Source organism: Strongylocentrotus purpuratus, unplaced genomic scaffold (genome assembly GCF_000002235.5).
Source record: "Strongylocentrotus purpuratus isolate Spur 01 unplaced genomic scaffold, Spur_5.0 spur5_scaffold_4, whole genome shotgun sequence".
NCBI lineage: Eukaryota > Metazoa > Echinodermata > Echinoidea > Camarodonta > Strongylocentrotidae > Strongylocentrotus > Strongylocentrotus purpuratus.
Window position 1 is genome coordinate 8830107 of NW_022145610.1, and position 26803 is coordinate 8856909.

General features: G+C 35.8%; 1 protein-coding gene across 4 annotated transcripts in view; it reads right to left on the reverse strand.

Moving 5' to 3' along the window:
- The window catches only part of LOC100893476 (neogenin), a 94302-nt gene that overhangs the window by 58446 nt on the left and 9053 nt on the right, over positions 1 to 26803 (reverse strand). For all 4 annotated transcript variants that reach the window (XM_030997033.1, XM_030997030.1, XM_030997031.1 and 1 more), the window contains exons 2-5: positions 17934 to 18448; positions 17383 to 17673; positions 3394 to 3536; positions 2525 to 2708 (exon numbers count right to left, since the gene is read on the reverse strand). In XM_030997033.1, coding sequence (XP_030852893.1) covers positions 2525 to 2708; positions 3394 to 3536; positions 17383 to 17673; positions 17934 to 18117 — 802 coding nt within the window. In that variant the 5' untranslated portion in view covers positions 18118 to 18448. The remainder of the gene's footprint in view (positions 1 to 2524; positions 2709 to 3393; positions 3537 to 17382; positions 17674 to 17933; positions 18449 to 26803) is intronic.

Consider the following 26803-nt stretch of genomic DNA (forward strand, 5'->3'; position numbering starts at 1 on the left):
AAATTTTTTGTTCGCCAAATGGTTTTCATAACACTACAGTCTATTGGGGTAAATGAGTATGGTAAAACCGATCACTAAAAGTTTTTAAAAACTTTTTTTGAGGCATTTCTCAATCATTTTGAAGCGCAATTTTTTGTAGGGCTTCAATATTACACCATATTACAGACACTGATAACATGTAGAGCCTTGCATCTCAGATTTAACATTGTTAAACGATCCCTTTAATAGGAGAGTTCTCACTGCTTTTAATGCTCAAAAGCATTTCGTGTGCCACCTGTAACGTGTCTATGTGGACAGCCCGGCGATAAGATGGCTTATTTAAGTTCACAAGCGCTATTTCAGGATTTGCTCTAGTTTTCCAAACTGCCCCGGGATTTAAATAAATCTTGTTATTTTCGTTTTGAAATCAGGGCTCTTTTACAACTTCCCTTAGATAAATTTCTCACTGCTCCTGTGTATTTTTTTCGCAATGCAGTCCCTCAGAAATGACATTCATTATTCAAAATATAAATTGGCACAACTACACTTTTCATACAATATAGGCCATTTACGATTTGATTCAGTTTTGAGGAATATATATTTCTCATAAAAAATGATGGTCTTGATGACTCACTATTGCCAGAAATGTATGCAAAAATGGATTCCATCTTTAAGAATCATCCCCATATCAACAATGATAAAAACCAATATTGAAAAAGTTAACATGGAAACAGCCAAGATTTTACAAGGAAATCTGTAATGATTAAAGACTTGCTAAAATAAATCAGGGACTTTTTCCACACAAATGTCATGAAATCGAATGTATGGTCATATATTAAGCTACTGGTATATTCATCATGAGATGGAACAGGCCCTTTTGGAAACGATGACATATATATAAAAGGTATATATAATAGCTTGTTATTAAGGGCTCTCGGAAGAAGAAAAAATGACAACTTTTTATAAATTTGGTAAAACAGGTTCCTTCTTTAGCCAGCTTTATCTTGGGGTGGAAGTTTCTGATCAATGACGAAAGTAAAATTCTGGGAATGCCATTTTAGGTGAATGTTCCCCAATATGGAAACATCTCTCAATCATATTTTTGACAGGGATAATCTTTGCTTTAAAGTCCTAATCCACTCGTGATAGCTCATTCATGAAGTGTGATTTGCTAAATATAGTCTGACTGTGAACTAATGTTCACCGAGATTGCAAATCATCACTATTACATGTACATGACACATCATGAATCACTTGTGGTTTAAATGGCAGGTACTGTATGAGCTAGATTTCTTGAAAGAAGTTTAAATTTAAACCATGTTCTACCCCAACAATTTACCATGGGTGACCAAAATGGCCAAAAAGTAAATACAGTATACATATGAAGGAGAAAAAAAAGACCTAACAAAAAGATTCAATGCTTTGTTCTTTGAAACTAAGGTAAACAAAAAGTTGATTTCCATGTTTTTGCTCACATTTTGACTATATGTAATTTCTCTTCTACTTGTCACCTTTAGGCATTCAGTTGATGATTTAAAATGTGAACCCTAGCTTAGATTTAGACTACCTTTGTGGTTTACGGCCAAAGAGTTTGACAGTGTCTTTAAGGATGACTACTGTTCATTAAATTGAATGGCTTTCTAATCACCAATTTTTTAACATTTTTTTTTTTTACTGTTGTTTATTTTCTGTAAAATGGAGAGACTGCAATAACTGATATTCTGATGCCAATTAGTACACAAAATTGATGTCCCACACCAAAACATATGCTAATCAAGTATCAACAAATATATAAACCACTATGATTGGTAACTTTATCATGCCAAATTGACCATCTTCCCTACGAAATTGACATTGATCTCAATCAGTATGCCAATTAACAAAACACAATTTTAATCCCCCACTTAAATATGTGCTAATCATTTCAAATACTGGTAAGCAATTCTATCATGAAAGATTGACTGCATCTCATTACAATATTGGCAGTTGTAGAATTATGCCTCTTGGCATACAAAATTGCTATCCTTCAATTAAATGTTTAAAACATGTGCTATAATCATGCAAATGGACATTTTATTCATCCAAAGCTGAGCATACATGTAGGTCAATACAAAAATAGCAGATTAATATTTTAATACCTAAAGTGCCCATCAATCACTATGCCAATTAGTATAGAAAATTGCCATCTTCCACTTAAATTTGAAAAATGTGCTAATCATGTAAATTAATGGGCCTTTCCGTCATGCAAAATTAACCATAATTCAAGGCAAGACTGGCATTCATACCATTATATATAATTTGCACATTAATTACTATGCCAATTAGTAAATAGAATTGCTATCCTACACTTTAAGACTTGTGCTTATATCATATAAATTCACCAAACTTCAAAAGACTATTAGCAATAATGTAATACTGATATTATCTTATGTGTGTCTTTTGGAGAAAAAAAATGCCTTTGTGTCTCATTTTCAAGAGGTGTCATCCACAGGAAATTGGAGATAAATCAAACAAAACCACACTGGACATGCTGGTCAAAACTTACGTTCAACGGCCAGAGTGACCGTTTGGCTCCGTATGGGCTGGTAGGGCAGGAAGGGATTGGTGACCACACACTGGTATTGACCGGCGTGGACCAAACGGACGTTGTTGATTTGGAGGGTTCCTGAGACTTTGAGGGAATCCTGGGCCCCGAACTGGGAGGAGTAGATGACTATGTTGATCTGGTCCTGTGTGGAAGATAATAAGGAAGACGATGATATATAATAAATGTTACGAATCAAACTAAAAAATATCTTGAAAGGTGAAGTCCACCCTGATATTGATTTGGTTTTTATAGAAGCAGGAATAAGGAGAGAAACAGGTCAGTGAAAGTTTGAGCAAAAACAGATTAAAAATAAGAAAGTTATGAATTTTTGAATTTTTTTGTGATCAATCAAACATAAATTGGCAACTGCGTGTCGTATCTTGCGAGGCCCCTCCCATTTGCCCTGTACCATTAAAGAAATTTCAAAATATTATAATTTAAATTTTCAGTCCTACAATTACCGTAAATATAATTGTTATTAGAATCTTTTCCCATCGAGAATTTCTTGGTTTTGCTTGGTTGAGAGCTCTTCAAATGATCAAATATAAACACACTTTTTTGCAAAAAGTACTATTTACGGCTCGCATACAAACTGTAAAATGTTAAAAAAATTTAATTTAAATACGATTTCAATTAAAAAAATTAACACAACTTTTGTTGTTGTTGAAAAATATATCTTTGATGCAGGATGTAAATCAAATATACCCTGCCTTCTTTTTGAGGTACCGGTTTAAACTATGCCTGGGCCTTGGTGCCTCCAATTGTTTCAACCAGAACATCTCAAGGCTGCTATTGCTTTAAGTCCCACACTCATGAAAATGACTTACATCGATCACCGGCACTCCATCTTTCTCCCAGGTGATGACGGCTAGAGGTACACTGTCACCGGTGATACACTGGAAGTAAGCTGGAGCGGACTGCAGATCAATCACGGTCATGTTGGTCGGGTGGTAGAAGATATCATCCAGAACTGCAGGTGGGAGAGGGGGAAAAATGTAAAATAGAAAATAATATGAATATAATTTTTTTTTATTGGTTTGTTTGACGTTGAAAAAAGAATGTCAATGAATATATTGACATCGAACAACAGGTTAAAAAGGGGAAGAGACAGAGAGATACAGATAGAGATAGAGACAGAGACAGAGAGAGAGAGAGAGAGAGGGAGAAAGAGAAAGAGAGAGATATGGAAAAAGAAATCTGCATGCTATTGATGCATCGTAACTACATGAATGTACTGATACAGTGTAGCAGATACATTTTAATTAAAGAATTTAAAAAGAAAAATTATTTGCTTTCACATCTACTCATCCCTTTATGGTTTTGTCTATCCTTTTTCTTCTCACAGCATCTCTGATTCTATCACTTTCTATACCTCTGTTATATCACTGTATGCTCCCCCTCTGCCTGACTCTATCTCTGTCTGTCTCTCTTAACCTTTCTTTTACTTCCAGTCATATGCTTGTTATCTTTTCAAGTATCCCGTTGTCTATCTGAATTGTATTTCTCACTTTGATTACTTTATCTTCATTTCATTTATGAGCTTTCCCGTCCTTCTGTTTCTCCATTTTGTTTCTCTATCCTTCTCCTCATACATTCTCTCTCTCTCTCTCTCTTTACTTTTCACTTCTCAATCTCACCTTCACACTGAACCAATCCAAGATTCTTTAAGACCTGCACATGTACACTACCGCTTAAACCTTGAGGCTAAAATTATCGCTCCACTCCAATTTCAGAATTTGCCTGTCACACAATACCGTCCCTCACCCGCCAATTTCATGGACAACTTGATCCCACCTCAACACCCCTTTCTCAAGGAGTCTGACATGGCAGAACATAATATGTCAATTCTTTGGGGGCAGTGTTTGATACGGGTGCACCTGATATACAAAGCATTTACCGTCCACTATCGATTTCTACTCAAGTTCGTAGAGAAATATTGACTGTCGTCTTAAGAAGTTTCTAAACTAGATATGGTTAATTACACCTATGTCTGGCGGGCACTCCCATTATTTTCTCATATATCCGTGGAAAGATAGAATGACAATATATCTGATTTCTGAGAAATTGATACATAGCCTGTTTATGTTTCCTCTGTGTGGGCTGCCAAGAGACATGTTTAGATTTGAAGATTTCAAGAATCAAACACCTGGTTTGAAATAATGAAATAACTCTTCTTTAAAGTACCATTGTGTACTCATGTCTCCTAATTTCTTTTGTTGATCTGTTGATTTCTTTTTTGTTTTGATTTTTGTTTTTGTGGGTCTGGATGAACTAAATGAAGGGCAAGTCAACAAGGGCAGTAATTAAATTATTTTAGCTCTGGTTGACATGGATCTACGGTACATGTATATTATATTTGTATAGATTAATATAATGATAGCAGACAGGGTCAATCAAAGATATATTTGCTGTTCAATGAAATTTGTAAAATACAATTCCCTGCACATGGCAACCTCAAAAGCCAACTAGTAATAGAATTACGTAAATTGGGACATTTGTGTATTAATTTGAACCGCCCCCCACACAAAAAAATATCAAAAATCTTCTGAATCTCTGAAACATTAAAGCATTCAAGACATTTGATAATATTACAAAATTTTGTTCTGCTCTTTGTAATTAGTCTAATACACATGTATTACAGTAAAAAATTGTCAGTTATTCATGAAAAATAATCAACAATATGCATAAATCAAACAACTATCAGCAGAAGATGTGGATATACTGAAATCTCAATTAAATAACTACCAATTAAATGTCAGTAAATCATACAAATATATAGAGGAGAAGTTACAAAAAATCTTAATGTGTCTTAAGTGCATCTTATTAAAAATGAAAAGCATGAAATGTATGTATGTACAGTGCACCAGTAACCCCCCCCCCCCATCCCCCAAGCAAGTATCCCAAAGCATTTAAAGGTGCCTGTGTGATCCCATCTCAAACTTGTAAACTAAAGGCTTCCTTTCTTGCTTTACTTCTTATTGTTCTCAGAAACTTTAGATAGATCTATCAACATCTGAAGATTTTGTCAGGAAATCCTTTCTTTCCGATGAGAAGACTCTCCAAAATAAACAATTACTCTATATCTTGACATTTATGCTTCAAATGATTGAAAAAGTCAGCTGCTAAAGCTTGCCATGCTTATGGAGAAATTTTTTCATAAACTTCATGACTAAAGGTTACATGTATTTTGAAAGGAGATAGAAACTGTTTACTCTTTCTGGGGTTGCAAGTTATATTCTCAAGAAGTTACTCTTTTTGTACAAATCGAGATATTTTTCAAACATAAATAAATGCTCAGTCAAACCTGTCTTAGTGGCCACCTCTGTATAAAGGCCACCTGTATATGTTGTATCATAGTTTGACAAACTATGACAAAAGTAGAAAATAATGTATAAACACTACTAGACTCTTATCTGTCTTGAATTAAGTTTTAAAGACAGCTTTAATTGATGGAAATGATTTGATGGGTATGGATCTGAAAACAAACATGATTCATTAGGGAAAAACAAATCTTACTGCAACTGTAGTGCAAGTGATACAGCAAGCAGAATTAAGATAACATCAAGTTTGCAGGTGTCTCAATTGCTGTCTTTCTGAGAGTTTGCAATAATTTCTTTGAGGTTAAAAACAGGATTCAGTTGATTCACATTAATTGAGTTGATGTGGTTTTATTAATTTCCATCTGAGGCCTTCACCTTTACAAGTGCAGAGTAATTTATAACTTATCATTTTCAGCAATGACTACATGTTCATGCATATGTTTTTCTTTCTATGGAAGAGGACAACGTCAATGAAGCTTGCTGATGAAAATTTAATAAATACAAAAAATAACATAAAAATAAATATACACATTTATCACTTACTGTTTATGTACTTGGTGCATTTTTTAGACATATGTTGTGCCAATTGATATGTTATATCAAAGTTAATAGACACTTCATGACATTTTCAGAATCAAAATCATTTCGATTAAATAAAGGTACATGTACAGTAAATAAATAGATTTATTGAATTTATTGAATACTTCTTGTACGAATGATCTTATAGCCGTGGAAATTGTATTAATTAAGGATTAGGTAAAACTCTCCTGACTGCTGAACAGTAGTACATGAATGTGCCAAGGGCTTACACAAGGGTTACCGGTAGGTGGAAAACAAAACATTTTCTTGCTACATCTTGGCAACAAGACTGCTTTAATTTGCTTACTAATTACTGTAAAGTTCTTGTGTCTACAAGTCATGATGTTTTAAAAGTGTGCCAGATACACTGCACATAGTATACGGTAATGCTTTGCCTTAAATTAATTAGGTAACTTTACACCTCTCTGTTAATTGGTACATGGCATTCAATTACCTGTGTTGCCTCAGTAAGTTGCAACCACTTATACTTTGAATCAACAAACCATTTGTCAACATTATTTTGGGAATGGAAATGGGAGAACATATCTTTTGCAATTCTCAAACACATGAAAATGATAGTCAGGTTTTTGCTTGCCATATGTTGTAATTTTCCTACAAGTATGAATCTGCTAAACATTGCTGAAAGGCTTCTACGAGCAGAACTATATGATGATTCCCCCCACCCCCCCAAAAAAAAAAATCATGCTAAAAATTGTTCCAATTACTGGTATATACATGTATATATGTTCTACGGTGTACACTGTACATATAAATAGTATGCACTTCAATTAGGCCTCTGAAATTTTTCAAACTTGTGTGAGAGATTTTCTGGGCAGTTTGTGTTAGGTCTAAATACTGATATTGATATATTGACTTCATAGGGTAGAAGAAAGCTATAAAACTCTGTAAAAGTTTATTTGAACATTTTTTGTATTGAGGAGGAGGGGGTTGCTAAAAGGGCATGGATCCTGAATGAGTTCATTGCCTAGGAGAGAGCTCACGCCGAGGGTGATGGGGGAAACGAACAACTTCCCATCATGCCCCAGGAGGTTTTTCCTTCTAACGAATCTGTTTGTTCTGCAAAGTGGCAACATCAGCAAGTCGTTGGGCCTGGCTGGGCAGACGCATACGCAAACAAATGTCTGTACTGCAACGTTTTAACGACACAGTAAAGGATTTTCATAGTTTGGTTAAGTTACCTGGTCCTAGAGGAAAACACTTTTATTGAAGTGTTTTTTTAGTTGTTGATAGAGACGATTCGTCAGTCTATTCATTCTTTTCTGTTTTTATGGACTAATTTTAGATTGTCTCGCCTACAACCTGGAGAATAATGTTTTTACTTGCCAAATATACATGCATATATACTTGAAGAGCTTCTACTTTTTGGAAATCCCTATTCAGAAGTCTTCCAAATATCATGTTTGAAAAAACTACCCTGTCTGCTTTTGTGACAAATACAACAAATAAAGTGATGTGTAAAAGGTTGTAATATACATTGCTTTAATAATTTGCAACTGTTGTTTTCTGTTTTCCTTCTCTGTGTTTATTTTGTAATTGATTGTTGTAACACAGCTGTTTCAACATATTCCGTTTAATATATTGAAAAGTTGGATCCTTATACAAACATTTGCAGGTATGAATTGACAATGATGTCATACTGTCATGCTGAGTACAAATAAATGTGCAAAGTATTACATCATACACTTTATATTGCTCACTGCTCACTGCAATGGGATTGTGCAATGAGGACAAAAAACAAGCTTCATTGAGCTGAAGGGAAGTAAACACTGATGATAGGGAAGATACTACGTCATCTACAAAGTAATCAGCGTTTCTATGCCAAACAATCTACCCACAATACCCACAACATGTATGAAATATCATATTGAAGAAGGAAGCAATGACAGTAAAATACCAGAGTTGCCAATTTCAAGACGAGATACTAATCAACTTAGCTTCAAAGAAAGAATTCCTGACCTGAACGGATTAAAAAACATCAGAAAGTCATGAGATTTGTTATTAAAGGGAGTGTATCATGGCAAATACTGGTTAACACCATCTATATCTACTTTTGGACAACTGCACGTAAACAAATGGACTTGATAACTGGGTTAGCGCGCGCTAGTGTTCGCGAAACAGACCGAAGTTCTCCTCACGCTTTCGGTTTCGCATATGTTACATGCATGTGAATGCTGCGGTCGCGTCATCCGTATTCGTATTATACCCGATTGGCCCTGGGTAGGGCCATGGGAAAGACACATAGTCTTGTCATGACACACTCCCTTTAAAATACCAGAGTTGCCAATTTGAAGAAGAAATGCTGAAATGTCTCAAAGTAAAGAATTTCTGACCTGAATGGATTACAAAAATATCAGAAAGTCATGAAATTTGAAATTGCAATACCAGAGTTGCCAATTTAAAGAGTAAATTCTGAAATGTCTCAAAGAAAAAATTCCTGAATGGATTATAAAAATCAGGAAGTCATGAGATTTGTTATTAAAATACAGAATGGCCAATTTGAAGAATAAATGGTGATAAAGTAACTTAGCCGTTAAAGAAATAATTCCTGACCTGAAGGGATTTTAAAAATCAGGAAGTCATGAGATTTGTTTTTACAAATGCGACTGGAAAGATTACAAGAGGAAACGAGCGTAATGAAGGAAGTAATAAAGAATGATCATCTTGTGATAGCAAAGGTCATTCGTATGACGTACAAGTTAGAGCAGTAAAATGAAGGCCAAGATTGGAATTGAAGATGGTTTGACTTTCTTGATTTTCTTTTTCAGTTGCAAATGTGGAAATCATTTTTTTCTCTAAGTTTATCTGAAATATCATCACTTGGCATTAATAGTAATTGTTTCAATGCCAATATCTGATTACATGTAAAGTGTATATGATACAACTAGTTGGAAGTAGGTTCAAGATACTTTGTCTTGACATTAGCAATAAGGAGAATTTTCATTGAAGTCCCAAATTAAGATTTTGTAGAATTTGTCAATTTCTTCTTCTGTCTCAAAACAACAACAACAACAACAAAACCAATGTTCTGTTATGGAAAGTTTCACATGATATATTTTCCTGTCCATATTCCTTTTTGCAAACTTCTTCTTTCTTCATTTATTCTATAAACAATATTTAAATGTTTTTTCTTCATCTCTGCTTTCCTTACCTTTTGAATATCATTCAGTATACAGTTATTGCAATTACATCTCAATTCTCAAGTTCTAAATCTATTGATATGATCCTCTACTTTATTTTCTTTAATTCCACATTGCAATCTTTTATCCACTCTCCTCTAGATCCATCTTTTTTTTCTATTCAATTTATTTTTTGAATAGTATTGCATTCATATTGCTCCGATTGTCTCATTTTCGCTCGCGTGAACATTGCCAGCACAAACCACTGACCTCTACCTCCTGAACGGATCATCGCCCATTCCCATTCACTATACGTTACGTACTAAAAGGCTGTATTGTCTGACCGTTCATGAATATTCATGTTTTTGCTAAACTCGGCAAAATGTTTGTTTTTACTAAATGGAAAAATTACGGTGGGGGTTTGGATGAAATGGACATAATGAAATAGGTAGAAGTGATCTATGATAATTCATGCTTTTTATGTTTCGTGTGCTCGACCTATAATCTTCAAATCGCTTGGTAAACTGAGTCCAAAGTTAGACTTGTTTCACATGTGTATTATAGGCAATGACGAGCTTGCAACCTATTTTGAAAAATTACGGTGGGTGAACTTTCAAAAGTCAATGAGACATGAGGGCTCCAATGAAAGAGCTAGTGATAACGTACGTCGGGGTGGATGTGCTTTTCGTTTAAACAAAAAATGAATTTTTAACGATTTAAAAAAAAAACGTCCATAGGCTAACATGTTAGGCTGCTGATTCCGATCATGCTCTGACGATAGGGGGCGTTGTGAAATGAGACTAAACGGAGCCATATGTCTGTTGATTTTGAGGATATATCTAAAATCATTATATTTCATGCATATCAAGATAATTTGGGCCTGAAATACGTTACACTTTCCCTTCTCTTCTTAAAAAAAAGTACTAGTCCATAAATCATTGGGATCTGGATGACAACACACATTTTTAAGGCATCTATTCCTCCACAAATTAGGCATTATCTATTATCTACACCAGTATATAAAAATGGTATACATGTAGCTATTCAAGATGACATCACAGGAAAGGCTGAAGGACGCTATTAACTTCATATCATATTGCTGACAACAAATGATGACTGAATCACTTGTCAAATCTTCTCTTTGTCCCAACCAGGCCCCCTATCTACCTTTACCCCCTCCAGACCCCTCAATGACGTTCAAATTCCTCATTGTAGTCAATGATTCAACTTGGGGTGACTAGACCCATTCTCTCCTGAAGATTAATAACCTCAGCAGTCTGCACTCCTAAAAGTCACTCCATTGATACAGGGGCAATGTGCAAAATTGCAACAATGGTTGGACAGAATTTGCATGGTTTATGATTTTAAGAGTTTGTAGATCTCCTTGGGCTCACTGCTAGGAGTCCCATGCAGGAAAAGAATGTCATGTTCTATCACTTGCTGTAATGTCATTTATTAAAGCAGCGAGGCAACAATATTATAGCAACTTGCAAATAAAGTTCCATAAGCATTTTTGTGCATTCCGAATAGCATATATATATATATATATATATATATATATATCAATGTTGTCTAGTGATGTGGAGCTAGGGATAGAGTATGGGGTACATGATGCCCTCTCATTATTTAGATTTACGTTGGCAAATTTGGAATTTCTAGCCTTAACGCCAAATCTAAACATAATTCCAACCTTAATCTTCTTTCTCTGTGGGGGCAGAACAGATTTGGACCACCATATCCTTTGATTAAAAAAGTCAAACATTAAATGTTAGAGTTCCATTATGGCAGCCACATCAGGGTAATAAATGTGGAGCGCCAGGAGTGGTGTCAAATCTGACAGACATGAGTGCTATACAAGAACCCACTATTATTCTGATTATTATTGTTGTTGTTGTGGTTGTAGTTGTTGTTGTTGTTATCATTATATGAGAGGTCTCATAGGGGTGATCCAAACACTCTCCTTTCGCTATTGAGAACGGGGTCCTGGAAAGCGACAAACTGACACCAATCTGTCCACCCTCCGCTCTTCATTGTAAGGCGCGCTCTGATCCCCTCCATGCTAGCTCGATTGGACAGGGCCTGGATTGGACAATATCCTGTCGGAGTCTGTCAGGCTCATTATTAGCCAGGAATCCTGATGGCCCAGTGACAGACGAGACTAGGAAGGGTCACTCAGAGAGGAAATTAACCGCTCTTGAAAGTCAATGGAATTAGAGTAATTTTTTGTTGTACCAAAAGAGAAATGGAAATACTTCATTTTAGTCTTTTTAGTTTGAAACTGAATTTCAAGGTCACATGGATCATGATAATTATTGGATCTCTTTGTCGTTGGGTTACAGAGTAATGCCTGAATCTAATGACTGAAACTATACTAGCAATTACGTTTCCTCATTTTGAGTGTCACTTGTTATCCAATAGTTTGAATATGACTTTTCTTAATGTCTTTAGATTAATAGATGGCTACTTTATAAAGAAAAAGCATCAATTTCAACTGAAGACTGTTTTATTCAGTTGTCAGAAAAGAAGTTGAAAATTCAGGACTCACTAAAACTAACAAAGTACCATAATACAGGGATACCAATTAGGCCGTCAGTTAGGGATTGGAGTTATCTAATAGTTTGAATATACTTTTTTCTTAATCTATTTAGATTAATGGATGGTTACTTCATAAAGAAAAAGCATTAACTTAAAATGAAGAAGAAAACAATCTTATTTAGTTGTAAAAAAAGAAGATGAAAATGCAGGCCTCACTAAATCTGACAAACAAAGTGTCAAATTACATATTACTAATAAGGCCATCAATTAAGGGATTTGAGAGCTTTAGAGATTGCATTTAACGCTTCATTAGTGAGCTGGTGATAAGGGTCAATAGACATACACTTAAGACAAAAACATGTTTTCATACTCGATGTAAACCTTCAACATACAGATACACCTGAGGCTGACTATAGCAACAACAACATAGGATAGGTGAATGGATCCTTTGCTGCATAAGTCAAGATCAGCAATATGCAGATGCTAGAAAGCAAAATAAAAGGTTATATACGTACATGTAGAAGACTCTCATAGAGTTTTTGGAAAAAATATGCATGTTCAACACTCTCCCTACACCTAATTTTTAAAAACACATCCCTAAAATGACCACTTCCCTTTTCAGAGGGGACACGCAAAATTACCTGCATTCTCATAACAGGCAGAACGGGAATGCAAGGGGGATTTCCTATATTAACACCTGGTACCGTTCAAAGCCAATTTATGCCTCTCGGCCGGCGGCTTGGCCACCTTCCCCCCTCCATCTTCCTAAGGAAGGAACAATTGTCCTCGAGCACTACCTGGATGGAGTCAACAAGCCCTGCATTTTCTAGAACATCTTAAGAGTTTTTTTCTTCTTTCTTTTCAAAATGTGGGACAAGTTTCCAGTCAGGTTGGTAATTAGAAACGTATGTTTAAATATTTCATAAACAGAGGATGGCCTTAATCTCATAAGGCCTGTCTTCATCAGCTCGAGTTTGCCAGATAACCCCCTATTTTAACTATCCGATCACAGATTATCCAGCTAATCTGCGTCTTCATTAGCCCGCAGTTGCAATTAGCGGGATATTTTGTCAAGGAAATATCCAGAGAAATGTTGGTCTTGTTTCGAAAATATCCCGCTTTTTGGGAAAAAGCGAGCTAATGTGTGCCCATCTGAGCTAGTTTGTGATGAGCTTTAATATCGATCTGATGAAGACTCAATTTCGAGCTTCGGGATAATATCCTGAGTCTGAAAATAGCAGGTTAATTGGCAAACTCGAGATGATGAAGACAGGCCTCTTGGGAAGGAACAATTGTCCCCGAGCACTACCTGGACGTGGAGTCAACAAGCCCTGCATTTTCTAGAACAGCTTAAGAATTTTTTTCTTCTTTCTTTTCAAAATGTGGGACAAGTTTCCAGTCAGGTTGGTAATCAGAAACGTATGTTTAACTATTTCATAAACAGAGGATGGACTTAATCTCATATTGAAGATGAATGGTGAAAAGCCTGACAATGTTATTCAAGACAATTACCGTTGATGAATCAGATCATTAATTAGATTAGAACCATATGTTTGAATATGGAATAAACAGGGTGAGGCTTGATTTTATGTTATGATGAAACTTGTTTAATAACAAAGAGTTGTTCATTACAGTTACCGTTAATGAATCAAACGGTGAGATCCCTGGTTTTGCGATATTTTTTGAGAATTATTTATTTTCATCTCATGTACAACTTCCGGTTGTGGTACAGGCATAATTTACAGGTTACATGACATAAATGTACACTTCTGTAACAACTGCTTTCTAGTAATTTCCTGCACTTACTCAATTCGTAATATCAGACGTAGACCCAACACTATACCTAATCCTACTCCTAAATTGAACCTTAAACTGGATTGCCAGGCAACCCTACATTATACCCTATTGTTTTGACGAAATAATGAAAGCCTGGAGCAAATGTCATCAGAATCAAATGTCCCATTTACACTGACATCTTGCAACTTAAGTTGATAATTAGACCTGTGGTTAATATGTTTTGATCAATTGAAAGTAAAAAGCCCCTTTTCCTTTTGTTCATCGCATTGGTGGGTAGGTAATAGACAGTCTGGTCTGTGGCTAATCTGGTTTGTGACTATGCGGTATATATACACCATAGTTGGACAATTTTCTGATGATCCAGAACATAAATACTGAATTGGATTGGATTGCAACATTTTGTATTTTTTATGTAACCTTCTGTAGACAGGTGGCCTTTTTATACAGGTTCTACAAAATAACTTTCCCTCAAAAGGGAGCCAATTTGGAGACCACTATTGACAGGTGGCCTTTATAGAGAGGTGGTCACTATTAAAGACAGGTTTCACTGCACATGCAAAATTGGAACATCCAAAGCCAAATTCATTCAGCATTTCTTTGACAGGTAGAAGACAAAGATTGCAATCGATGACCTCCGGATTGGGAGATGATATAAAGATGGATCACAATGATCTCTTTTACAAATCAATCATCAGGGAAGAGTTTGAAATTGCTTGCACATCTAGGCCTAATTATCGTTTCGCTTGAGGTGGATTGGTTCAATATGTTTTCTTATCAGATGTAGACATTTTCTTGCTTCAGTTGAAATGCCCAGGTATTTAATTTTTTGGTTGTTGCATGTTCAGACTGCCCTCATGGGGAAAGATTTTCCTTCTACACGAATGTGTAAAACAGGAATGTCTGACATTAAGAGAGTATGGGAAGGGGAAAGAGGGGGTATAATAAGGAGAAGAGAGGGAAGAGGGAAAGCGAGAGAGAGAGAGAGAGATAACAGAAACCAAGAGTGTGGGAGACAGACAAAGAAAGACAGGGTAATGTAGACAAAATCAACGTAAGGAAATGAGAGACATAAAGAGAGACATACAGAGAAACGTGAAAGAGAGAGAGAGAGAGAGAGAGAAAGAGGACAAAGGGGAACAGCGTCAGAGAACGAAAGGGGAAAGGGGGAAACATGTAGCAGACAATAAGACAAAGAATGAACATGAAACTGAAAGGAGACAGAAAAGAGAAAGAGGGAGTGGGAAAGACACAGAGAGAAAGAGAGAAGAAAAGAAAGAAAGAGAAGGTGAAAAGGAGAAGAGGAGGGAAACTTGGAAAGGTAGAGAATGGAAAACGAAAGGGAAATACACTTGTTAAGTGTACATTGGAAATGGCAATTTTGCAAATGCTGTACATTGTTTATGCATGTAATTCTATTGCTGAAAAGGAAATGTAGTACAGATAAATGTAGTCTTAAATTACCCTACATAACTTTTAAAACCCATCTCATCATATACAATCTATATATTCAGGGTTAATAACAATGTGGTAACATGGAATATGTATGTCATGAAATTTAATGGATCATTATCAAACAAGCGATACATGTATGTATTTTATAAAACAGTATACGTATTTCAGTTAGGTGTGGGAAAATCATGCACAGGAGTGGTAAGGAAATGATGATTTCTGTCAAGTCATGCATCTTCTATTTCTTGAATATGCCACATCTTGTTTTCTTTACTTTCTTCCAAATCTTGTCACAAGATTACATGCAGCTTCAAGATCCATGATTCTAAAATAGTTCTAGTCGATTATATTTGGGTACTACATTTTGTCCAAAGATGTGTTCACTTTCTTACAATTCTGTCTTTCACCAATGGCTGCTGTTATTGTAAAGTTGAAAGTACCTCTACTCCCTGGTCTCTTTCTTGTGCTATCTCTCCCTCTCTCTCTCTCCTCTATCTTATTTCTCCCTCCCCTCTTTCTCGCTCTCTCTTTCTTCTCTATCTATTTCTCTCTCTCTCTCTATCTATTTATCCATCCCCCTCTCTCTTTCTCTCTCTATCCCTCTCTCTTGCTCTCTCTTCCTATTTACTAATGCATTTTGACAACTGTCTGTTAGTAAAGATAAGACATTCATTTGCACATACAATGTATACATATATCCACAGGCTTGAGAACATTTTGAAGAAGAAAACAAAATTCAGAGCGTAACTTTGGCCATGACTTACAAGCAAGTTAAAAACTATTTCCTTCAATGTAATGAAATGTTGGAATGAACTGTCCCAGATAGTAATTAGGCCATTTAAAAAAATAAACGTGTTTAGCGTCCTCGCCCGCTTCTTTTTTTGGGGCCGCCTCCTATTTTTAAATTTTTTTTTTTGAAATTTTTTGTTGATTCTTTTTATTTTTAATTTTTTTTTTAAAGAAATAAAACATGAAAAACACTGCTAAATTGGATCTATTTCTGATTTAAAAAAAAAAAAAAAATGTTGGCAGCCATCTTGAAAAATAGCCTGACTGTCAGGGAAAATGTACTTTGTATGTATTTTGAGCAGCCATTTTGAAAGAAAAAAAAGAAAAAAGAAAAAAGGGCCTCCTCCTTCCTATTTTTCGAAAAACCAGGACGCTAAACATGTTTTTATTTTTATTTGGCCTTACATGTAAATGAAGCCGCCTTTACAGTCCAGTCCACATGCGTTCATCATAGTTTTTCTTCAGAAAGACCCAATTTGATCTTTATATCATAAAATATACTATTGCTCAGGACTGACTTCCTGTTTCCTGTTTCACATCTACATTGTACATCAAATTCATCCTCAGCCTCTTCTGGACTGCCAATGGTTTGGACAAATTTCATAAATTAACTTTAAAGAGAGAAACATATGACTTGAAATGCTATTTTTTTTTCTTCATAAAATAAAAAATCATACAACTGAGCATACATGTATGCAACACAATTGCAACTATAATGTACTTTTGAAATATCAACTCAAGTGCAATTTTCAATACCCTTTTATATCCCATAGAAATCATGTTCACATTATACATGTGAACGTATCTTCCGAGGATATAAGCTTATTGACAGAGGTAACGTTTCTTTTCCTTGAAGGAACATATAGACCTCTGTCCAAACAAGTTGTTCAACACTCAAATTCTTGTGTGGGATTTGCTGGAGGGGTTATAACATTCACTTTATAATTTGTGAGCTAGAATTTTGTTTGTGATAATTGCTCACCTAAAAGAAATTGGGCTACTCTCCAGGCACAAAAAGAACAAACAAAACAACAACAACAAACTTGAAATATTAAATTTCATGTGCGCAAAACGACATGTTTTTCTTTAGTGTATTATTTTGGTTCAAATTTGTTTACACTATTCAATTTCATTGTAAAACTTTACGTGTCGTTGTTTTTAAAATGAATAAATAAATAAAAATAAATAAATATTTTCTTTGTATACTCACATGCAAAGTAGAGCGAGGCAGCGGGTGGTGTCTGTGTATCCGACACGCCACCAAGTGAATCCTCGATCCGTGCCGTGCAGCTATAGAACCCCTCGTCCCCGTTCTGCGTGGTCGAAATATAAAGCGTTCCGTTTGGGAAGACAAAAAAACGGCCCGTCGGGATGATAAGAACGTTGTTGTGACTCCATTCCACGTAGACTGTTCCAATCCGGAGAAGGTCGTACGCCGCGCAGTGGAAAGCGGTCGAATCCCCCAGAACAGCATTGGTGTCTGACGGGGTTTCTGTGAATACTGAATATTAACAGAGGGATATGAAAATCAATTATTGATTTACAGGATAATCCAAGATCTTTTTAATCATAGAAACTATATACACTGACTTGAAATCATATATTAACTTTGTCCAGTTAAGTTAATATTTGGAAATTCACTTTAACCTACATGTACTTATGTACATTTGACTAAATAGAAATTAAAAGAGGCAGAATTGTGATTTATTTGTTTATATTATTCAAATTTTTGAGTGTATAAAACTTTAAAATAATTCTTACCTAATTCTGCACTGCAGCTTGAAATAAATAAGGTGGTCAAGAGGAATATGAAGACTTGGTTGAGTTGAAGATTGGCCATGATGATCGATTTAAATCCTAAACATCTACAGAGAGATTCGATGACTTTGTCCAAAATTCCTTCCTCTGAAGTATAAGCACCACTCCGGGTTCCTTTGCAGTACATAAAAGCAGTACCAACACCATGTGGCCAATTACTCTGCTTTTGTCCAAAAATATCTTCCAGTAAAAAAATATCGTTCACTTTAGTAGTCCCTGGACAGTCCCACGCTTTAAATGTTGCGTTGGCCAATCCACACACCTACGTGAACAACCCTACTCTCAGCACCAGTGTGTTACTTGATCATGCAGTTGTTCCGCTCCTACTGGCCGGTCTGTCTGGCTGCACAGTCCCACACACCAAACTCTGCGTCGGTCCACTCCACTACGTCTCAGCTCTCGATCGACTCCTCTGCGTGTTACTCATGCGGTTGTTACGCTCCTACCCGCTGATCTGCCTGGAAATGCAAGGAAATGAGGGGAAACGTGAAATTTGTGCGAGAATTTAGCCCATTTGGAAGGATGATGTGAGCGGGTCGGCTCACATCAAACTTGATGAGCCAATACAACAAAGGAACAAGTTACATGTACAGATATGTGACTACTTGTACAAGCAGTGTAACCTGTCTATAAAGACCACCCAAGGGGGACAAGAAAACTGGTCTTTATAGGCAGGTGGTCTTTAAGTACAGGTTCCTTTAGTACATGTTTTAATGAGAAACCATTTTCAAGAGAAACAAAAAAATGTGGTCTTTGTAGACAGGTGGTCACTAGAGCAAGTTTGACTGCACTTCAGCGGACCCCATAGAAACATTTTAATTTCTTTTAATTTTTATGTAACAGTTCTTTAACCTTCTCATGTTAAACAAAGTTTTATTGGCCATTTTCCATGCTATTCTGGTTTTGATTTACAGATACGGTACATGTATATACAAAACTAAAATTAAAAGCTCATTAACTTCATTTAGATATAAATTAGCAATGAAGTATGTTTTGATTGCACAGTGAAACTACATGTATAGCTGCTTTACATGTAGTAACCTCATTTGTAGAAAAACCAACTATACCTATAAGTATAAAGACCACACTTTTTTGTTTCCCTAAACAGTCGTTACTCATAGAAACCTGCATGTACTGAAGGACTGTTCATAAAGACCACCTGCCCATAAAGAACACTTTTCTTGTCACCCTTGAGTGGCCTTTATATACAGGATTTACTGTATTTGTTACAATTTCTATCTGGACTAAATTGTATATTGGAAACATCTTTCTGGGTGACCGTGATTCAGAGTACTTTTTAAAAGTACATACTTTGTACATGAACTTTTAACTTCATATCATTTGGGTATTGTACTTGATTTTGAATAATTAGGTTAGGAGACATTCTTGTTAGTCATTCTTATCATAAATTAAATTCAAGCATTCTCATCCTTACCAAATCCCCACTCCCCAAATGCCTTTGAAATTTTCTCCCAGATCTTATCTTGGTAATACTACTGCGGTAAACTTTGAATGTACTTTCAGAAATAGGGACAACTCAGCACATTCATGTATACTTCAACTGTTGTCCTTCAATTTCGGTTTACTGGCTTCGGGAAATTAGGTCGGGAGTCTCCCTCGTTCTACATTCTGCACATTCATTCATGTCAGACTTGCTAAGGGACTTCCCCCTTCCAATTAAAAGTAATGTTATACTGTCTTCTTCAAATTGACAATTTCCCCCATTGTAACGTATTGACCATCTCGTGGCTTGCGTCCCACATAAGTTAATTCATCAGGCACCAATATGGTTCTTACAAGCAACTCTTAAGAAAGAAAGAAATTGAATTTGTTCTGCCCCGGCCAGGCCATGCCTGTGGGCTACCACATATTGGTGGTTCCAGCGCTAATTACCTCACAGACAGCATTTACACACAAACATATGATATACTGTGATCAGTACAAGTGCCTCCATTTTGATAATTTGAGCAGGGAAACTTTAGGATCCAACTTTGCAGTCAGCCATCATGTGACAAAACTTTTTTGAATTAAGTCTCAGGTTGGGGGAGGGGAACCCAAGAGTGAATAAAGACATACAACAAGAACAGCAAGAACAATTAAATAGAAAGTTTAGGAAAAACAGAATTCTAACAAAACACTGAGTACTAGCATGGACTCTACACATGTAGTTTTCGCTAAATACCTTATGATCAATTACTTTACACACTTCAGGGCTTAATAATGGACATCTATTCATTTCTATAAAAACTCAGAAGTAAATTAAAGGAATAATGTATCTGGCCTAGCTCTGCTGTCTGATTTTGTCAGAAGATAACCATGTTACAGAGCAAATTTTTGATGTGACAGCTGTATCCTTTAAACAATAGGGAGCCAGTTAAGAGCAAATTGATGTATGAAGATCAAACAATTGGGTAGGTATCCGGACATCAGTCACTCAAAAACCACAATTTTGTTACCATCCTAATTTTTCCAACATTACAAAGCTTGTAGAGTATTTGTAAACTGTACTGACTGTGTAGTTTAAAAAAAAAAAAAGGTACATGTAGCAATTGTGAACTGGTAACGCAACCAAACTAAAATTTGTTGTTTACAGAGTACAAACCACATGCACATTGTAAATAGGTGCAATACATGTATACTTTGATAGGAATGCTGGAACCAAGGATGCTATACCACACCTTAATTAGGTTCCACAACAAAAACAAAACAAGCTTATTTTGCAAAACTATGTTTCAAGAGAACTTAATTGTTCACATTATTTTAAAAGATTAAACATGCAATAACCAGAATGCAAACACATTTTGAGAAACTCGATAAGGTCACATAGTTTCAATATATTCCAATGATAGAAAAAAAACATCAAAATCATTTGGTAACTTACATGTAGATAGATAGGAAAGAAAACTCTGACCTTTCATGACAATATACAGGTACATGTAATTTATATCTGATTGCAAATCTAGATCATGTACAGACAGATGTACAGCATCAAACAATAGGGAGTTATTAAGGTTTGAAAACTGAAACAAAATGCTTCTTTCTTTTCTTTTTATCTCAGTGACTATACATGTAGCTTCCAACAAAATTATTTTTAGTATAAGGTACACCTGTATCAAATGAAAAAGCTGACCTTTCATGACAATAAAATTCATATCCAACTTAAAATCTCAACTAAACGGCAGATTCTAGAGCATCAAACAATAGGGAGTCATTAAGGTTTGATACAGAAACAAAAGGCTTCTTTCTCTTCTTTTTAGCACAGTGATATTTTTTAGTACATGTATAAGGTACATCCCAAAGAAATATCAGACCTTTCATGACAATAGAATTCTGAACTTTCATGACAATAGAAGTCATATCCAACTTAAAATCTCTACCAAATCTGTACCAAAGGACAGATTCTAAAGCGTCACACAATAGGGAGTCCAGAGTCATTTGAGTTTGAAAACTAAAACAAAAGACCCATATCTGGTCTTTGAGATGGTTTAACATGTATTGATAATGTTTTAGTATGTTATCATCGTTCCTATTGTCGTCTAATCTAGATTATGGCCTTCTTTTGATATGAGTTGATAACCCCGCAGAGACAAAACCAGAATATGACACCAGACCAGCATGAAAATGACACGAGGCCATCGAGACAGGAAGACCGGAAGAAAGGAAAAGAGACAGAGAAGGGGAGAAAAGGGAAAGAAAGGAAAAGAAAGAAAAAGGAGAGATATTGGGGATATTTTGAGAATATTAACTGGTTTGCTTGGTGGATTTATCCAAAGTTACCTTTTCCATTCACCTCTACTACTACAGCAAACAATTACACAAACAAATTACTGCTTTGTCTTTCAGAATAGTGATTTTACCCTCCTCTTCCCATATATTTTATGAACTGCATTTTATGAACTATAAAAGAAAGACAAAAAATGTCATAAATAATCATATCTGATTGATACATGTACATCTCTGTAAAAACCCAATTACACTCACACACACACACACACACACAATTGTGCATCATCCGTTTGGAACCAGAGGGGTGTAAACTCATACACTTATCAAAGAGCTAACGTCCTTCTGGCTCCGAAAAGGCGATAAACATGTACATGGTTGTATGGATGTTTGACTGTGAATGCCAGTAGTGCACTCTCAAAGAGGTGACACATCGGATTATATCTACATTTATAGGTCATGTAAGGGTTCATTACCCTAAATTAGGAGACAATTAAAAGATAATCTTTGATGATTTCCACGCTATTATGACAGGGTGAAATAGTTCTAAAAAAAAACATGTCTGATAGCTCAGTGGTGACCAGGATGTCCCAGGTTTTAAAAACCAAGTCAATTAAGCACTACTGCCCTATGCTAAAGCATCAATCCTTATTCCCAAGTCCCTCAGAGAGGACTTAAAGCCGTTGGTTCGCTTGCTGCTTACTTAACATGTACAAACATATCATAAATGCAGAAAATAAGACAAAAAACATGTATTAAAAAAAGGATTCAGGAAAACCAGGCTACTAATATTAACCAAGCTTTTATTTGTTTAATCATATGAAGATCACAACCTACAAGTTTTTCTTTGGCCAAAGTCAAACTTTAAGCCAAGCAGACATTGATCTAGGCTTCTAAAAGATGTCCATTTATTGCTGAAGACAGACAACTTATCATTTTATTCAAAACTACATTATTGAATAGAAGACCCCCCCCCCCTTTTTTTTAACACCCTATTTTTAAATTTTAACATCAAATTTTGAAGTTCTGACTTAAAGCCTAGCCAGAGTTGTCTTTTAAGGAAATGGCAGTCAGATGGCTGGCAAAATCACAAAATAATTTATTTTGTTTTCACGCACGTGCAACTCCTTTTTTTTTTTAAAAGCAACAAACAATTCTGTCAAAAATGTATTGCTCATTTTTATTATACGATGAAATATGGAGTCTTGACAAAATTTACTAATTTCCATATTGCTCCCAGTCTTGGAAAATAATTTGCTAATTTCCATATCTCTCAGCGATTCACCGTGAATTAGTGAGAGCTTCGCAAAAAAGTTTTAGGGATCCTCCATTAGCAGTCACAGGGATTAATTGTCTTTTCCCGAAAATAGATCAACCGACAAATCCAAACGGAGTCTGTTTGGCTAGCATTAACCCTCTCACAGCCAGAGGCATTTGATCTTCTTTATTTTAAAGGCATTTTCTTGTTTCTTTTACATATTTTTCTCCTCTTATTACCCAAGATTATTTGGTAAAAAGCGTATCAGTTGACTAGACGCCCTACTTGTGAATCACATGTAATTCTTGTCTATATCCATTGGCTTTGCAAGGGGATATAATTACATAAATTCAGGTAGAGTATAAATTTAAAGGTGACTTAATGCTTAGTAATGTGTACAAGATAGATGAAGCAAATGACATATAAAGAAAAACTTTTTGATTTGTGACTGCAGGTTTTTTAATGTTCATATCCTCTCTTTTAAATTGCTATTACTCACTACTTTTCTTCTCCTTTTTTTTCTTCAAACGAATAAGAGGCAATTTTTGTTGATAACTTTTGCAGCTCCTCTTCACCAAATTATTTGCAGTTGTAGTACATGTAGGGTCTACAAGTAATATCTCTAATCTCAATCTACACAAAGAATAGTTGAGAAGTCAAGAGATGGTTTTTCTGTAAGTGTGGTATGATGATAAGAAGACATCCATGTGCATGCATTTGTATTTGAGGATCTACATGTATGCATTAATCTTAATCACTAATAATCTTTTGCAGTCACATGACTGTCGGATCAGTTACAAATAATCACAAAATATTGAGTTGCATGTATCTAGCCCCCCCCCCCCCCCCCCCCCCCCCCCGCGCACTCACACAAATATAGAAAAGCAAGTCAATGTCATTGCTACAAACTCAATCTTTCTTCGTTAATTCCTGATATCATAACTACAATCTCCACCCCCTACTCTTTCCTGACATCGTCATAATTTACGTCCAATATGTTTATTGGCAACAGACAACAATACGAGAAGACCTTGGTCACATCACCAGGACAGACAGGAGAGGATAGATAGATAGAGAGAGGGAGGAGAGAGAAGGGTGAGGGGGGAGACAGAGGGGTGAGAGAGGGGGAGGGAGATCAAGAAGAAGAGAGTTGATGGTGATGATGACATAATGAGAAAGAGCAGAGCTAGAGAGTGTGAGATTGAGAGAAAGAAGAAAAGTAAGAATATAAGGAAAGAGGAACAGAGGGGGGGGGGGGGGGGGGGGAAGGAAAGAGAAAATCAGGGGGACAGACAGAAAGAAAGATAAGATCAGAAAGAGAGATATCTGTTGAAGGGAGAAAGAGACAGAGGGAAAGAAAATGAGATGAGAAAGAGAGATACAAAAAGACCAATAAAGACAGGGAAACAGAAAGAGAGAGAGAGAAAAGAGAGACAATCAGAAAGAGACATACATGTACCTGTAGATAGCGAGAAAGATGGAGAGATGAACAAACAGAAAGTATGTAAGAAAGAGAGAGAGTGAGACATGGAGATATATAGACACAGACAGAAAAAGAGAAGAGAGAAAGAGAGAGAAAGAGAGAGAGAGAGAGAAAGAGAGAGAAAGAGAGAGAAAGAGAGAGAGAGAGAGAGAGAGAGAGAGAGAGAGAGAGATACGGAGACAAGCAGATGGACAAACCAAGAAGGAAGAGATAAATGATGATACGCTGGACATAGCTTTCATCAGTTATAATTGGTTAGATTTATATCCTTGAAAATGAATTACAAATATTTGTCATTATGTCATCGTCCAATTTCTATCCTACTCACGCAATTCTGCAGTGGACAAGTCTCAAACTTTCTGACTCAGTTTTTGTTTGTTTCTTATTCTTTTTTTACAAGAAAATATAACAATGGTGTAGATAATCGATTAGATATTGTTGAAGGGCTTGTATATTTCATAGAGGTGGACATAAATTGTCCTAGAAATTAAAACTACCTATAAATTAATTTTAAATGTGTACTTGGTCATGTAGTCATGATCACCCCTATCTGCTACAGCTGAAGATGGCATAAATCCCGAACTTGTACACCCAGCAAAGGCTGCCAGGGCATACAAACTTGTTGATCACGCCATATTTGGTGGCTTGCAGCAAGTGAAGAGAATAAAATAGGAACTGTCCAGATTCTGGACTACAGGTGATGTCAGTTTTATCTAAGATTTTTCACTTTTGACATTTTCAGCAAAATCACCAACAATATTAAAATACTACAAACTTTAATGGGGCTCAAGACTTTGCAAAGTTTGTGGGTGATCCAGATTTGTGAAAGTCTCATACCGGTATTGCAATTCAATTTTTTTAAAGACGATTACAAAGTTTCAGAAGACTAAATTTTCTTGCCATTAAAATATCCGCTATCAACAATTTGCAAAGGTTTCAGAAGGCAAAAGTCTATGGTTTACACATGAGCCTGAAAAGTAATTGCATTATAATCTGAAGAAGAATACATCAGGTTGAATCTATGCCCTTATGGTTCTGCACCGAGCAACATATACACTGTACTTGAATGTCTACAAATTGCATTTAGCCAGAATGGGTCATATTTCACTTGAACCAGACTGCACCCATATACTATACACTGTAGGTGCAATCAAGCTTAATTAAATTTGTTTCTTAAAAGGAATCATGCAGCTCCTCTTCAATATCTCCAATTGCAAATACAAGTTGCACTGCACTAAAAAAAACATGAAGAGGTTTCACACACAAGAATCTTTGGCTTGACATTGCAATGCACTTGCTCTACAAGAAAAACAAATTACGATCCACCAAAATAATCCATTTCCTTTTTTGCGCATCAAATATCCACTCCCACCCAAGACGGGTTCGTGTAGGAAGTTTCTATTTTGGTTTTTCTTTTTATTACACGAGTACGGACCATAGACGAAATTCGTCAGCGTCATGGCTTCTCAAATGACATGGCTGCTGTAATGTTCTTCTAGAAACACGTATAGTTCATGACCGAATCTATACATAACAGTTTCTTCTTTTCTTTTACTGATCAAAACACTGATAAGCATTTTTTACGTTCCAACCCTTTTTCTTCTGCGGCACTCCCAACTTACTTCGGACTTTCCCTCCTCCTCCCTTCCTTTGCTCGGCTCTTATTTCTTAGGTCTACAAGTTTTCTATATTTTATGAACTTGCTGACACCTTTCAGGCACAGCTTGTCAAGACTGCCCTGGATATTATAATGTGTATACTTTTGTTTCAATATCACTTTATTAACATAGGAAGTATAAACCATTACACAGAAGATACTACCAAAAAATAGTATTTAAAAGTAGAAAAGAGATTATCATCTTCGAAACCATTGAGGACCACTGAATATCTACAATACAAGTATCTCTTCGACACCCCCCCCCCCCCCCAATTTGGGCCATCAATGTAAAATACAGGCAGTTCTCTCCATTCATAATCAAAAAACATTTTTAAAGAATGAAATTACATATAGATATACTGATCTAAAATATGATCTGCCATAATTAAATGTTTGTAAATGTACTTGGTCTGCTTCTCACATTTAGCATTTAAGTACAGTTCTATAAAGTTAGAGTATTGTAAGAGAACCCAGAAATAAAATGCTGAATGAAATCCAAAGAAATTGATATTTGCAGACAGAATAAAGGCAATTTCCTGCTTTCTTTTCCCACATTTACCTGGTAGTAATTCACAAACTTTTCTGTAGTGGAAAGCCAGATAAACTACATGTTTTAATAGACAATCCAATGGTATTTTAAGACTCAATACTGAAAGTGTGACCTTTAAAAAGTACCTTTCACAATACACCGA